General features: G+C 53.2%; 5 protein-coding genes across 5 annotated transcripts; 2 read left to right on the forward strand and 3 right to left on the reverse strand.

The window, feature by feature from the left end:
* Positions 1–43: 43 nt before the first annotated feature.
* On the reverse strand, positions 44–1,672 carry P152DRAFT_453646 (uncharacterized protein). The gene is made up of 5 exons (XM_033678419.1): positions 1,135–1,672; positions 996–1,069; positions 836–941; positions 616–785; positions 44–559 (listed from the first exon to the last, which is right to left on the reverse strand). Exons 1-5 carry the CDS (start codon positions 1,515–1,517, stop codon positions 393–395), a joined length of 900 nt encoding a protein of 299 aa, XP_033538666.1. The 5' UTR covers positions 1,518–1,672; the 3' UTR covers positions 44–392.
* A 120-nt stretch (positions 1,673–1,792) lies between these two features.
* Positions 1,793–4,206, reverse strand: P152DRAFT_478089 (thiamine diphosphate-binding protein). The gene is made up of 2 exons (XM_033681631.1): positions 3,692–4,206; positions 1,793–3,613 (listed from the first exon to the last, which is right to left on the reverse strand). Exons 1-2 carry the CDS (start codon positions 3,949–3,951, stop codon positions 2,083–2,085), a joined length of 1,791 nt encoding a protein of 596 aa, XP_033538667.1. The 5' UTR covers positions 3,952–4,206; the 3' UTR covers positions 1,793–2,082.
* A 1,019-nt stretch (positions 4,207–5,225) lies between these two features.
* P152DRAFT_387111 (uncharacterized protein) lies at positions 5,226–7,341 on the reverse strand (the record flags this gene model as incomplete). Its single annotated transcript, XM_033675870.1, has 4 exons — positions 5,226–5,648; positions 5,707–6,538; positions 6,608–6,993; positions 7,051–7,341. 4 exons carry the CDS (start codon positions 7,339–7,341, stop codon positions 5,226–5,228), a joined length of 1,932 nt encoding a protein of 643 aa, XP_033538668.1.
* Positions 7,342–7,750: 409 nt separating this feature from the next.
* P152DRAFT_453650 (MCM-domain-containing protein) lies at positions 7,751–11,081 on the forward strand. The gene is made up of 3 exons (XM_033678420.1): positions 7,751–8,229; positions 8,288–10,745; positions 10,798–11,081. Exons 1-3 carry the CDS (start codon positions 8,000–8,002, stop codon positions 10,918–10,920), a joined length of 2,811 nt encoding a protein of 936 aa, XP_033538669.1. The 5' UTR covers positions 7,751–7,999; the 3' UTR covers positions 10,921–11,081.
* Positions 11,082–11,489: 408 nt separating this feature from the next.
* On the forward strand, positions 11,490–12,938 carry P152DRAFT_453651 (uncharacterized protein; the record flags this gene model as incomplete). The annotated part of the gene is made up of 1 exon (XM_033678421.1): positions 11,490–12,938. A coding segment is annotated over one exon (797 nt), but the record flags the coding sequence as incomplete, so codon positions are not given.
* Between the last annotated feature and the right edge of the window lie 2,260 nt (positions 12,939–15,198).

Consider the following 15,198-nt stretch of genomic DNA (forward strand, 5'->3'; position numbering starts at 1 on the left):
TCTCTACGGTTTTCGCGACGTCTTTTAGCCTTGGGGGTCCATGGTTATTGGTTGATTGTAATCCTCCCTATGGTTGTCTATGGCTGGAGGGTTCCATGAGATGGGAGATTTCTATCTGTTAGGGGCTCAAGGCAAATCTATAGGATAGCATGATTATAATGCTAATGATGGACGAATAACATGACGGGATGTCTGGGCTGTCCTATCTGGGTCCGAAAGAGGATTCAACATGTTCAAAGATCAGGTGTGAAGGACACGCCGGTGTGAATTTGGCGTGTACGGCAAATAGGAAATTGAGTTGAGCACCGAGCTCCTCCAATATGCTCAATGAGCTAGCTCGTCACTTCATTATTCCAATCCTAACAATAACGCGTTTCGCCTCGCAAAAAAGATCAGACAGCGTAGGGATTATCGCCGTATTTTTCATGCTCCTTCCCATTGGACCTCGACATCCTACCTGCACTGCTTCTCAGCACCCCTCGGCTAGCATCTACCAGAGGATTAACCCAAATATCCCTGCCTTCCGGCTTTTCGGATGGGATCTTATATCGAGCAGCACCTTGGGTATGTCAGCAACCTTGCTCCTCTCGCATTTTTCTAGACCATAACACTTACCATGCGCAACAGGGTGCGAGTTGATGTAAACACTCTCCCAATTGCCCGATGGCACCGAATAGACCTCATGCCAGATCGAAAGGTAGTCGGCGGTCCCTTCTTTTACGATCTTGTTCCACCATTCCCAGCCACGACGGTGAATTGGGTCATGGGCGAACTTGTGAACACCCCTGGAACTGTCAGTTGTGGTATCATCGTGGTGGATAGAGAAATGCCTTACTCAACGTCCCGGAAGTAATACAGGTACATTATACCGTTGGAAGTCGATCGTTCTCCACCGCCCAGCCAGGCACCAGAGCCGAGCATGCCGTACTTGTCCATTTCCTCTATCCGCAAGTTTAGACTTGTCCACCTCATGTCCGCGGGTATCATGAACTTACTCTCCAGACTCTTTCCCATCTCGGCGAAATATTCGCCAATCTTTTTTCCGTTCGGCGAGAAAACGCCCATCGGGCTATCCACTACTCGTCAGCACAATGCGATGCCTACAGGTACCGATATAAAATGGGGCGAACGTACTGATTTATCCTTACCCCCAGCAGCAGCACCACGACACTTCCATCCGACGGCTTATCCCCAAACTGCCCTCCAGCGCTCGGCACCTGCGCGGATGTCTTCCTCCCCACCGCCACATTCTCCAAGTACTCGTTCTTCTTCCACCCCTTCGTCTGGGCGACGGTGTCGATCGTGGCCCAGGTCAGCCAGACGAGTCCGGGAAGCAGGGCAACGCGAAGAGGAAGAATGAGAGTAAGGATGCTCTGGAGAACAGCGCCGATGGCAATTATGGTGGGAAGAGCGAATTGATCGCGCAGAACGGCCAGGCCGAAGGAACCGCGGACTTGGCGGGTAGTTTCTGAGGGGATGGGATTTGGGGACGGGGAGAGGAGCGGTGAGAACGCCATCGTAGACAATCAGAAGCGATGACTTGGGTGAAGATGGAGTTTGCAGTATTTCAGATGATTCTCAAGGATTTATAAAGATACTATTAATGGTCTTTAGGACTTGCGACAGAGGACCGCCTAGTTCGAAGACGTAAATGGTGAATTCGTGACTGAGACACGCATGTCGGCGTACTCCTATGTACGATGATACGGCCGAAGCAAGGGTTGAAACCGCCACCATTTGTCCATTTGTCCCGATCCCGACTGCATCTGATGATCACTAATAATGTCTAAGTTCAACACCCAAACTTCATCATCGACTTGACGACTTCACGCTGTTTCTGTTTCAGTACAGAATACATCCTATGATGCATTCAAACTACGATATCGATACCAGAGATACTCTATACAATTACGATTGTTGGCAGTATTGTGGTCATATGTTTTGAAGACTTACTGTGTTACTACAAGTAGCAAGCCTGATTGCCTTGGTCACAGATCATATCGTTTGGGAGAAGACGACTTCGGAACAGAAGACGCGAGCTTTTGAAATTCGATGACTCTAAGCTAAAATGATGACCTTTCCCTAGTTCTTATATCGTGGTCGTGGCAGGTTGTCATAGTACGGCACAACAATCGTGTCCGGATCATCCGTCACACTCACCATTATCGCTGTGACGGGATGGATGGGTTTCTGATCCACAACCAAGTTGATGCACGACGGTCCTGGGGTTCCCTGCAGCTTCTTCACGGTGCTCTCGACGTCGGCAATCTTATCAACCTTCGCGGCAGCATTTCCGAGTCCCTTTGCGACCGTCTCGTATTCAGTGGTGGGACTCAAGTCGCTGACCGGACGAGCGGGATTCTTAGTTCCATAAATGAGCTCCTGGCCATTCGAGCTCATGCCCCAGCAGAAGTTGTTGACCACGATGGTCATGATGTTGAGGTTGAAGCGCTTGTACGTGTCTAGCTCCATGAAGTGGAATCCAGCGCTCCCGTCTCCTTGAATGTTAATGATCTTGCGATCGGGAGCGGCGATGGCACAGCCGAGCGAGTATCCGAAGCCGTTCCCTAGGAACCCGAGATACCCACATGCCGACATCACCGCGAACGGCTTGGACGTGGCAGCGAGTCCGTTGGACCAAGCTCCGCACTCACCACCGTCATTGATGATGATGCATCCAGGCTCGATAGATGAATAGACCTTCTTCAAGGCGTGGTATGGGTGAATTCTGCCAGGACTTTGTTCCTCCGGTGCAGTGTCGAACGGTGAAGGGAGCGATTTTACGGAGAGGGCAGCTTGGACCCAACTAGCATCCACTGATCCTTGGAAACCAGATTCGAGGCTGGCATTCAGCGCATTCGCCATCTGAGTCACATCCGAGGTGACGCCTAAATCAGTAGGCAGAGTTCGTCCGATCTCGCCGCTATCGACATCCACATGAACGATCTTGCATCCCTCATTGGGAATGATCCCTCCACTCTTCCCGCCCAGGAACATACCCGTCCTAACCCCAAGCAGCAGCGCCAGATCCGGCTGCTCCTTCTTTAGAAGAGGTAACACGCCCAAAAGTCCCGCATGCGTTCCGAGGAGCTCGAAGTCCGCCGGCACGGTCGCCAGGTATTTCTGGCTATGGAACAACGGAATCCCGCACGTCTTCGCCAACTTCATCAGTGCCTCTCCCGCCTCCTTCGATCGTCCTCCCGTCCCAGTAATGATCACCGGCCGCTTCGCCGCCTTCAATAACGCTAGCGTGTCCTCCACTGCCTTCGCATGCGGTCCCGGCGCATATGACAACGGCGACGTGATCGATCCCCAGGAGATTAACCGCTCCGTGACGGGGCTAAACAACACGTCGATCGGGAAATCCAGCAGCACTGGACCGGGAGCCCCGGCGAGCGCCGTGCGGATGGCATGTGACACAAGCCGTGGCGCGTCTTCTGCGTGGGTGACCCGGTGAGCAAATTTCGTGAGCGGACGTGCGACGACCACCTGGTCGATTTGGCCCTGCAAGCTGTTGTTCTCGGCATCACGCAGCGGCGGAGACGAGGTGATGCAGAGGATGGGACTGCGGTCCGCATACGCGGTTGCAAGGCCGGGGAGACCGTTCGAGTAACTGGGATGATTTAGTGTTTATGTATCTTGAAAGGAAAATCCATATATATGGAAGAGAAGCGCGTGGGAAAGTACCCACCCACTGTTCGCAGTGACGAAGCAGACGCCGATGGTATCCCTGATTTTGGAGTAGCCTTCCGCTGCTTGCACTGCCACTGTCTCATGTCGTGTGTCAATGAGTTTGATGCCGATGGACTCGCATCCCATGAGAAAGGCATCAAGATGTCCGCCATGGAGACCAAATGCCACCTCGACGCCCATATGCTTCAGACATTGAGCGAGGAGGTCGCCTCCGGTAAGCTCCCGGGTGCTGGGGTGTTCCAAGGTGAATCCAGCCATGGTCAGGGATAGTTCAGTCTGGCTTCCAAAGGTAAATGTTGAGATGGGTTAACGTTTGTTAATTGAGGAATCTCGGGAATTCACCGGGAATATTCGAATGGCCGTTATTTTATTTATTTATGCCTCAAGCGGATGTCGTGCATATATATCGCGACGCGGCACCATCTGCGGGGCTACAGGTAGAGATCCGAAGTACCGGTATGCGGGGAAGTGGCGGTACCGGAAGAGTGAAGACCGCCCAGAACATCCTCTCCACTCCGGATATCTTTGTCCTGGAATCGAGTCGAAAATATTGGTAGTCTATGGCCTGATCAATTTCTTTTAGTCTACAGATGTATTGGCATGGTCAGTTGTTGCCGTATAATCCGTGCAGGCCTATTAGGAGGGGTTCTGGGACCATGAGGTGAATCCCAGCAAGCACCGATGCGTCTATCCCAAATGTATCATATCCCATCAGTCACTTACCCAGCTACATCAAGGAGAAAAGGTGGCATATTTTGAATGAATGCGGTACCACTCGCTTTATCGTCTTACGTCAGAGCACCTGCTCAATATTTTCTACACGTCCCGCCTGCCCAATACCGAGCCAATACTACGGATGCCTCCAACACCAGACATGAGAAGTTGACCCCAACCCTTCACCCAGCGCTAAGAAAGCCGCCGGATCCGGAAATAACATTTATAGGTCCCGACGTCTTGATCTCGCGACATAGAGCCGCGCGTGAACATCGCGATGGCCACTGGACTCGACTGAAACGAATCGAGTGGTGACGCTCGTATCCTGGAGATGGACTCGGTGAGTGTGCAGGTCGCGGTGCACTGTGCGAGTAAATGGTGGCCATGCCTGCCGCCCGCAATCCTGAAACGGGCAGAGGATGGATTCTCTGCCGCGGCCGGTAGGTTTTGTATCTCTCGATCATGCCGCAGAGGACCGCTCATGAAACTGAAACCCTCCAAATGTTCGCACCCGGCCTTCTTACATCTGTACAGACAGCGATTGCCATGCGTTCTGCGAACCTCTCGCACATGTCGGAAAAGAGCGCCGGAGGAAGTGACGGTTTCGTGATGTTCGCACCCGGGATTATTGCACATGTATAGGCCGGACGGTTGGATCGTCCAATGATCTATAGACGGATCAGGTTTTGGTACTTGAGATTCTAAGAAGGGCTCTTTGGAAGCCATTGTAATGATCCGGATTCTTCAGTGTCGTCGAATCGGCTTGTCGAACCGGACGAATTGCGCGGCCGTCAGCACTTCATTACAATTTACAGGGCTCAAATATCATTGGCCACCTTCTCCACCCACGCAAAGTCGGGATCATACCCAACATGGATGCGTATGGGAAAGGTTCCTGAAATATCCCGGTACAAAACCTCACGCGTCCCATCCCCTCCACTCTTGATCTTTTCCGCCTTCTTCATCCCCTTCTTCTTCGTTCCCTTCTCCGGTTTTCCGAATTTGGACGCAACCTCCCATACTTTGTAGGTCACGGATACGCGCTGGAGTTTGAAGTGATCCTCCCATATGAACTTTCCACTCCCGCTGCCATCGGCACGAGACAGGAAACCATTGACAATGCCAAGTAGGATATTGCGACCAGGCTCATCTGGCTGAGGATGCCTTGCCCAACTGTCATGGGGGAAGCAGGTGATGGATGTCAGGTTGGTGCCACGGGAGAGCGCTTCTCCAATTTCATTCTATGTGTGTTAGTACGTTTGGTAGGATTTGACCCGTAGAATAATGGACAATCCCTACAATTTCTGCTTCTTCTGGTGCAAACTCGAGATCCTGCAATTGAGGCAAGTTATCAATGATAGCCGCCACAGTTGTTGCTGATAGGTATGGAATCTTGCAGCCGCTGACCATCCCCTGGTACGATATTTTCAGACTTCTCAGATTTTGATGCTTGAGAATAGCCTGCAACAGCGTGTCCGGCAGTCCAGGATTAGTGGTGATTGTATTCGGATATTGATTATAATCCTTGACTTCCAGGGTCGTCAAAGTGTCGAACGCAGAGATGAAGCGACATTTAGCCTCGAAGTTTGTCTGGATATGTTCAGGTGTCTCCCCGTAGCGGTCATCTGACATCTCCAAGCATAAGCTTCGCAAGCTAATGCCTGTAGCACTATTATGGGACGAGGTTGCTAAGTTCGTAAGATGTTGAAAGAAGAGGTGTTTGCCATCTGACAAATGTCCAAGTGTGAGCTCACACAACCCCATATAGTCAATGGCCCTTTGCAACGAAGTGATGAAAGTCGCATCAAATGAGACGCCACTAAGAGTGAAAGACTTTAAGACGGTAAGACTATACTCTCGTTTCGCAAGAGCATCGTCTGCAGAGACCTTCTTCTCCCAATCTTGCAAAAAACTGATCGCATAGCCGTTTCCCTTTACGACTAGGCTCCGAAGTGTTGACGTCGAGTTCAGAAGTATGGACTGAACGATGTTATTGTTGAAGCTGCTGTTCTCAACACTTAAATGCTTCAAGTTCTTGATTTTTGCTAACGGTGTCATGGCTTCAATTTCGGGCTCGTGTAGTCGCAAAGCTTGGATGTTCTTTAGTGATGCAATGCTCTGACCCATTGACCTGCGAATTTCGTGAGCAAGCTGCAACTATAACGAGGATGAATATGCAGGGTGTCGACGAAGTACTTACTTTGTAAGAAAATACACCTCCACAATCTCCAGATTGTTCACATTTTTAAACACCTCTTCCACGTATCTATGGACAATGTACTGATGCTTTCGTCCTGGATCTGCAACACCAACCACCATCTCGCGTACATGGGATGCAGAAGCTGGTTTGGCGTTCGCATCGAGGTGGCTTGGATATCGTTCTTGTTGACCTTTGTAATTGCCTTCTTTCTTCAACTGCCTCTTCTGTGCTATGGTGAGATGTGGTTCAAGGGCACGAATGAGCTTTGAAATGTGCGCGTGAAACATGACAGCGACAGCGACGCGCTTATGAAGCAGTGGCATCATGAGCGAATAGTATCTTTTGCAAGTTCGACCCAGTTTGCCTATGGTTGATGGGTCTTTGATCTAGGGTTTTTGAAATTAGTAGAGTAAGGATATGATGCCTTGAGTTCATCTACTCACGTTGTCTAGAATCAGGAACAGTATTTCTGCCGGCAGAGACGATAGAAGGTCATTGGATGAGCTGAACTGGGCTTGAGAAGGCGGCTTGATGCCCTTCCCAAGTGTATTCCCAATTGCCGGTTTTGTCGCTTTTTTCTTTGGCCCGGTACTCCCTTCTGCAGGAGGTGCTGGAGCTTTACGCTTCTTGTTGTTCCTGACCACTTCAACAGGCGGAGGTCTCTGGACCTCGACTGGTTCCGGGCCATCTTGGGTCACCTGATTTTGAAGTCTGGTGCTTCTTCTTAATGACATTTTAGTTCGCTTGAAGTTTTTAACCTGGATGTAATGTCAAGGTTAGTGCCGTGTCTAGTTAGGTGAAGTTGTCAACTCAACTCTGTCAAGGTGAGGCAGAGCAGCAACGAGGTTAGGCAACCACGCTATCACGTGCTCGCGTGCTGATGGCAAGCCTCCAATCGCCAAGTGCAAATATTATATGTATTGATTGAGAGATTCAAAAAGTATGGGAGAATTATGGAGGAGTAAAAGAGTTGAAATAGATATGGTTGGATGGCGATGATTACCAATAACCACCTCGGCTTGAGATCGAACGCGTCGAAACGCGACCGAACGCGTCACAGCGCGTCGCACTTGCCAAGCCACATCAGCAGGGGTTAAGGGGATGAGATGTCGAAATTGTCCAGCCAACTGAAAGCAATGAGGGACGATGCCATTTCATAGTGCACCAACTTATGAGCTACCGTCAAACGGAAGAGAAATCCGTAATTCGTTATCCCAAAGATCGGAAACTCGGATGAAATAAGATCACCGTTCACAGAGTCCCTTCCCTGACTTCAGGGTCATTGACATCCCCCACGCCGGACCGTAACCCCTCCAACTTTGCCAGCATCCACGCCTCGATTTCGAAACGATTCCCATCACACACACAAACAACAGCAACTGATTTGCAACCATGCCTTCTGTCGTTGCTGAAGCTCCGGGGAGGTCTTCCTCCATGCCTCGTGGCCCCCCTTCGGGGAGCGTTCCCCCTGGAAGCGATGCGCAGTTCTTCGGAGGAGATGACGAGATCGTCGGTGCGAGAGGGACCGTCAAGAAGCCAGTGGGACCTCGTGGTGAGGTTCAGCGAGTTGTAGATGTGACCGGAGAGACCCTCGCTGAGCGGTTCCAGGATTTCCTCGAGTCGTAAGTATATGCGCTGCGGAAAGTTGGATTCCAGATACTGATGATACGCTGCATCCAGATTCGCAGAAGAGTTGTCCTCATCAGGCGCTCCACCCTCGTCCAGCATGGGAACGGATAAGTTCTACATTGGTCAGATCCACGGAATGAAACTATACAATCTCTCGACGCTCTACGTGGACTTCAAGCATTTGGCGAGATATCAAGAAGGCGTCCTGGCAAACGCCATTGTTGCCGAATACTTTCGGTTTTTCCCTTTCATGACCCGGGCTCTGCACAATGTACTTGCGAAGTACGAGCCACAATACTTCCGACAGCATCGGCAGCCATTGTCAACGACAACGGGCACCGACACGTCACTTGCAGGGGATGCCTCGCAAAGCGATATGTCACGTAAGACGACGAACCAGCAAACCGATCGCCTCTTCACCATCGCATTCTACAACCTTCCACTCGTTTCACGCATTCGGCAGCTACGCACCAGCAACATTGGCCAGCTCTCATCTATCTCCGGCACCGTTACCCGAACCTCAGAGGTGCGACCCGAGCTCTCGCTTGCGACCTTTACCTGCGAAGCATGCAATACGGTGGTCCCGAATGTGGAGCAGATATTCAGATACACCGAGCCTCCACAATGCCCCAATATGACGTGCGGCAATCGGCAGGGGTGGCGGTTAGACATCCGACAGAGTACATTTGTGGATTGGCAGAAGGTGCGAATTCAAGAGAACAGTAGCGAGATCCCCACTGGAAGCATGCCACGGACTATGGATGTGATTCTACGCGGAGAAATCGTCGATCGGGCGAAGGCTGGCGAGAAGTGCATCTTTACCGGCAGCCTCATCGTCGTCCCCGACGTCAGCCAGTTTCGACTCCCTGGAGTTCGTCCTCAAGGGACAAGGGATAACGGATTCGCACCGAGAGGCACTGACGCCGGCGGAACTGGCGTTACTGGACTAAAGGACCTTGGAGTTCGTGATCTCACATACCGTATGGCATTCCTTGCTTGTATGGTGACCCCCGATGCGAGTACCCCGGGGCAATCAGCGAATCAAAATATGGTCGGCCAAGCGGGCAACATTCTGGCGTCCCTGAATCAGGTGCAGCTGTTCGACAGTCTGACAAGCGGAGAAGAGGCACAGCGGGAATTCCTCGCCACCCTTAGTCCACCGGAGATCGAGGATTTGAAATATATGGTCCACCGGCCGAATGGATTTATGAGGCTGGTCGACTCGATTGCACCTATGGTGTATGGCCATCAGGTCATCAAGAAGGGGCTCCTTCTACAGTTGATGGGTGGTGTCAGCAAACAGACCCCCGAAGGAATGGCTCTCCGAGGCGACATTAACATTTGCATTGTGGGGGACCCGAGTACCAGCAAGTCTCAGTTCCTCAAATACATCTGCTCCTTCCTTCCTCGCGCCGTCTATACTTCTGGAAAAGCCTCGTCCGCGGCTGGTCTCACCGCCGCCGTGATTAAAGACGAGGAAACTGGCGAGTTCACCATCGAAGCCGGAGCGCTCATGCTTGCCGACAATGGCATTTGCGCGATCGATGAATTCGACAAGATGGACATCAAAGACCAAGTCGCCATCCACGAAGCCATGGAACAGCAGACCATTTCCATCGCCAAAGCTGGCATCCAAGCGACCTTGAACGCTCGAACGAGCATTCTCGCCGCCGCCAACCCGGTCGGCGGCCGCTACAATCGCAAAACCACCCTCCGCGCCAACGTAAACATGTCCGCCCCCATCATGTCCCGATTCGATCTCTTCTTCGTCGTGCTCGATGAATGCGACGAGGCCGTCGACCGTCACCTAGCCGACCATATCGTCAACATCCACCGCCTCCGCGACGACGCCGTCGAGCCGGAGTACAGTACCGAACAACTACAGCGATACATCCGGTTCGCACGCACATTCCGCCCGGAGTTCAACGACGAGGCAAAACGGACGCTCGTGGAGCGGTATAAGGAGCTGCGACAGGACGATGCGCAGGGCGGGATCGGCCGAAACAGCTATCGCATCACGGTGCGGCAGCTGGAGAGCATGATTCGGCTGAGCGAGGGGATCGCGAAGGCGAATTGCGTCACGGAGGTCACGAGCGAGTTCGTCCGCGAGGCGTATAATTTGCTGCGGCAGAGCATCATCTCCGTCGAGAAGGACGACGTGGAGGTCGAAGAAGACACGCAAGAGCCGGAGGACCGGGCCATGGACGGAGCGGACGCTGAGGATGTGGGAGAGGAGGACGATGACTCACCGATGGCCGATGGAGGGGCGGTGGATGGGGCGCAGGAGCCGGCGAAGGAAAAGACGAAGATCACGTATGACAGGTACATGTCGATTCTGAACCTGTTGGTTCGACGGATTGTCGACGAGGCGGAGGATTTGGAGGACGGGGTGGAGGAAGAGGAGCTGCTGGTGTGGTATCTGGAGCAAAAGGAAGCGGAGATCGACACGGAGGAGGAACTGGAGTTTGAGAAGGCATTGGCAAAGAAGGTGTTGAAGCGGATGGTCAAGGTAAGAAGATTGTAGGCTTCTGTGCTCCGGACGATTACTGACGTTGAACTAGGATCAAATCCTCATGCAGATCGCAGGCGAAGGGTTGGCAGACCAGCAGGGCGATGGGTTGCAGCAGGAGGACAAGGTTGTCTACGTTCTGCATCCCAATTGCGCGGTCGACGAAGTGGGATGATTGGATCGTTCTTCGTTACTTGGAGTTTGGACAACGGCTTTGGCCTCAGGTAGGCTGTTTAGTGCGGTATTATAAGGTGTAATGAATGAAGAATGAATGAAGAACAGAATCGACGCCTAGAATAGGTATCATGCTTTTGAATGCTCCATACTCAACGGATGAACTCGATAGTACACCATAAACCTACTCCTCAAGACTATGTGTCCAAAGTTGTGTCGACCTGTCTAGCGGAAAGGGGATGAAACGGGAATCCGTTCACTACAGCGTGGTGTAGCCAGGCAAGCATGGCAACGATTTAGGAGATTCCTATGCTCGGAAGGTGTGCCTCACGGCCATTACTATCCTTTCCCCAAGAGGTATTCAGAATTCCAGACCAGTCGACACTAGGACGACTAGGTGAACCGAAATCCGAGGGACGTCTCACGGGTAGGGCTAGGGAGGAACTAGGAAGAGAATGATGACGTAAGCGGCTAGTTCTAAGTTGCACGTGACCCGAATTGTCATCAAAAGCAAGCTCTTCAATTCTTCACAGCTCGAAAATTTTATTCCTTCACAAACACCTATGAAGCCTTCCGCCTACCAATATTCAACGTAGCCCACAGGTTTGGAGTTGGCCAAAAAATGATGAACTAATGATACAATAAAGTCTTTGCAACTTGACAGCCCGCATCTGGGCACCATCCGCTCGCTTCTGTACGTATTTTTACCCTCAGCACCACACCCCCTCCGCATTTGAAATGATTAAGACTCAATATCTGTCAATCCTCTGAGCCTATGGCGAGAATGAAGATACCAAATGAGTTGGTCGACTAATGATCAAACCTTCCCTATTATCTTGGAATTATACCGACAGTTTGACAATGATCCCCGGCTAATGCAAAATTCAGATCCACTACCCGTGCTCTCTTAAACCAACAATGACTGATTCACCCGACCCCGTATCCCTCCCCATCCCCATCTCCCACCTCGCCCACCGCTACTTCCTCTACTCACCTCCCAATATCGCCTATCTCCGCCGCCACCACAATGTCTGCGGCGTCCTCATCGGCTCCCTCCCTCAAGTCCCTTCTCAAAACGTCTTCATGGGCCTCCCCCTCGAGCTGATGCCCGAAGAAGCGCGCGTGCTCGTCGAGCGCGGTGTGGCGTACATCGTCGACGATGTCGCGGCGCATCGAGAAGGGCTAGAGAAGCTGAAGACGGCGGACGGGGCGGAGCGGCGGCGGGAGTATATGCGGTTGCTGCGAGATGTGGGGCGAAAGGATGCGGAGGAGGTGATGCGGAAGAAGGAGGAGGTGAGGCGCGGGGCATTGGAGCGGGCGGCGAAGAAACGGGCTGAGCAGCAGAAGAAGAACGGCGAAGATGTAGGCGCGGAACAACGCGTAGAGGGAGGCGATGCGCAGGACGTGGATGACGGGACAGAACTATTCTCTCAGCGTTCAGGCAGCGTGGCGTCTAGACCCAGTATCCCAACCGAGTCATACAATTTCATCACCCCCACCTCCTCCTCTCCCCTCTTCGACGTCCCTCCGTCCTCCGAGTGCGCCAGTACCTCCCCCGCCGCCATCCCCGTCCCCGACTCGTATCCCCTCTTCGCGCACCTCCATGCCAACGGCTACTTCCTCTTCCCCGGCATGCGGTTTGGATGTAATTACGTCGCGTATCCCGGCGACCCGCTGCGGTTCCATTCGCATTTTTTGTCAAGGGGCGTCAAGTGGAATGAGCAGGTGGACCTACTAGATATCGTGGGAGGAGGACGATTGGGGACAGGTGTTAAGAAAGGGTACTTGCTTGGGGGGAAGGTAGAGGCTGAGCAGGCCGCGAGAACGCGGGATGGAGATGGGATATCCGAGGACGATGTACGGGTTTTCTCGTTCGAGTGGGCTGGCATGTGAGGTCCATCTCAATCAGCATCGCTTTTTATAATACCTACTGGTTTTCTCATGGAACCTGCGGGACTAAATCATGCGTGAAATTCAATGATTATGATGAATATGCGACCCAGAAATCCATCGAGGCTGTTGTGCATGATTGATCCATGATAACCAGACTACATGTGTTCCAAGATCGTGGTTCGTGGCCAACGAATAGCCCAACAGTTTTGGCTCGCGAGTCACAAAAGGCTACACAAAACCAGTTCTAGCCCGATGTCCGTTGATGCGCTTTGATTGATCGCCACTGTCCTTGCCTTGTATCACAGCTAACGGTACTGAAGTAAACACTAATAATGCATATTCAGCAACGGCCTCCCTGTCGAATGCTGCGAAGTGCAAAATATCGGAACCCCCCGTCCCGTCCCGTCCCTATCATCCCTCAACAGCGGCCCGTCCATTTGAATACCCTCGGCCGCAAACCCCAAGCTAAGCCACGTGCGCCATAATACAGGCCCCATCTCCGGTCGACCGTCGCAAGTGCGTTGGAGTGGACTACATGCCATATCCGGGCGGCATGCCTCGTCCCGGCCCAAATCCACCCGGTCCTTCAAAACCCCGACGGAGCATCTCAGGAGGCGGCGGTCCACCAGGCGGTATCCCCGACCCCATGAACCCAGGCGGCGCGCCCCCGGGACCAAAGGGAAAGCCAATGTGCGGCGGCATCCCAGGCAGGCCGTTCGGAGCGCCCGGGGGCGGGCCTTGGCCGGGCGAAAACAGCGGGGCCATGCCGGGCGGTCCGCCGCGAGGTCCGCCGGGCATGCCGGGATGCGGGCCGGGCATTGGCGGCGGCATCCCAGGGGGGAAGCCGGGGGGATGGTTGACGCCCATGCGGTTTCGGAAACCGGGTGGGGGGCCGACGTTGCGGTCGGGGGGGTTGCTGGGGGGTGGGTGTGCGCCCGCGGGAATTCCGGGCGGCGGGCCGTGGCCCAAGCCGTTTTGTTTGGGATTGGACCAGTACGGGTCTTGGGGGGGGAGTTGTTGCGGGATGCCGAGATTCATGGTCATCTGTGGTCCGCGGGGGTTGACGGTTTCGGCCGTATTTCGTCGTTGGAGGGCAGCCAGGACGTTGTCGTCGAAGAGACCCGGCGGAGGCTGGGGTGCGCCTCGCTGGGATGACTTACGGGAAAGTTCATTGCCGATCGGGTGATCGCCCTCGGAGAAGGCATTGGGTCGCTCTTCGAAGAAAGGAGGAAGATTCTGTAGATGGGGACGGTTCTTTGGTGGCATCTGCGGCAACATAGGGCCGGGAGCCGAGTGTTGGCGGTTAAGGGTGCTATTGCCATTGTTGACTTGACCATGTTGCTGGTCAATTTGCTGCTCAAGCTGCAGATGTGGCGCGTTCGGATGCTGTCGCATAAGATTCAAAAGAAACTGGCTGTCCTGGTTGAGCAAATGCTGTGGAATACCACCGGCACCATGCAACCCAGCCATGGGTGCAGAAGCGTTTCGGTGCACCGGTTCCTGCTCTGCTTCCCGCGATCGTCTCTCTCCATGGCCTCCGGGCGGACTTTCACCGTTTATGTTCGGCATGGTTCGAAGCATTTCAGCGGCATCGAATGGATTTCGACCACCTTGGTTGGGGGAGACAACGGTCTCGTGATCGGCCCCATTACGTCTCACATATTCGGGAGGCGAGTGTACCGTTTCTGATCGACCTGCTGCGTTCTCCATTGGCGGTGGTCCCCTAGGAGTGAACTGGGCATTCCCACCTGCAGTAGGCTGCGGCGATTTGGATTTGCTGTTGAGCATGGCTAGGATTTTCTGGAATCCCAGAACATCTTCGTTGGCCTCGGGGAGCGTAGCAACCTCCACAGGAATCTGAGGGGGTTCGGGTCTGAGAGGTGCAGGAGCAGGCTCGTCCTTTGCCGCGAAGAAACCGGCGAAGCGCGACTTTGACTTGGCTGCCGCATCGATTTTCGGCGTCGGTACAACCTCTGGGCTGTCCACATCCGCCTTCTTCTGGTCTCCCCAGGTAGAGAACTTATCAAATCCGAGATTCATGTCCTTGATAGAGAGTTTGTCGGCTTGATGGTGTTCCTGTGTCCCAGTAACCACATCTTTCCGAAGGTTCGACTTCTCATCAACGCTCGGCTTTTGAGCGCGCATTCTCTTCTTCCACTCTTCAAAGTCCTCTGCGGTCTTCGACGACTGTTGCCCGTGATTCTTCTCCTCTTTGATTGGTTCCTCTGCCATCCACTCCGGGTCTGCTTCGACCCTGACTTCTCGTCCTCGAGTCCATTCGCGATCGTCTCGATGCTCTCGATCACGCCAGCCGTCGGTTCGAGAGCGCATTTGGGAAGGCTTCCCTTCAGTGGGTATCTCTTCTCGCCACCTTCCCTGCCCGTTC

The sequence above is a fragment of the Eremomyces bilateralis genome (genome assembly GCF_010015585.1).
Source record: "Eremomyces bilateralis CBS 781.70 unplaced genomic scaffold P152scaffold_1, whole genome shotgun sequence".
In the NCBI taxonomy this organism is placed as follows: Eukaryota; Fungi; Ascomycota; class Dothideomycetes; order Eremomycetales; family Eremomycetaceae; genus Eremomyces; species Eremomyces bilateralis.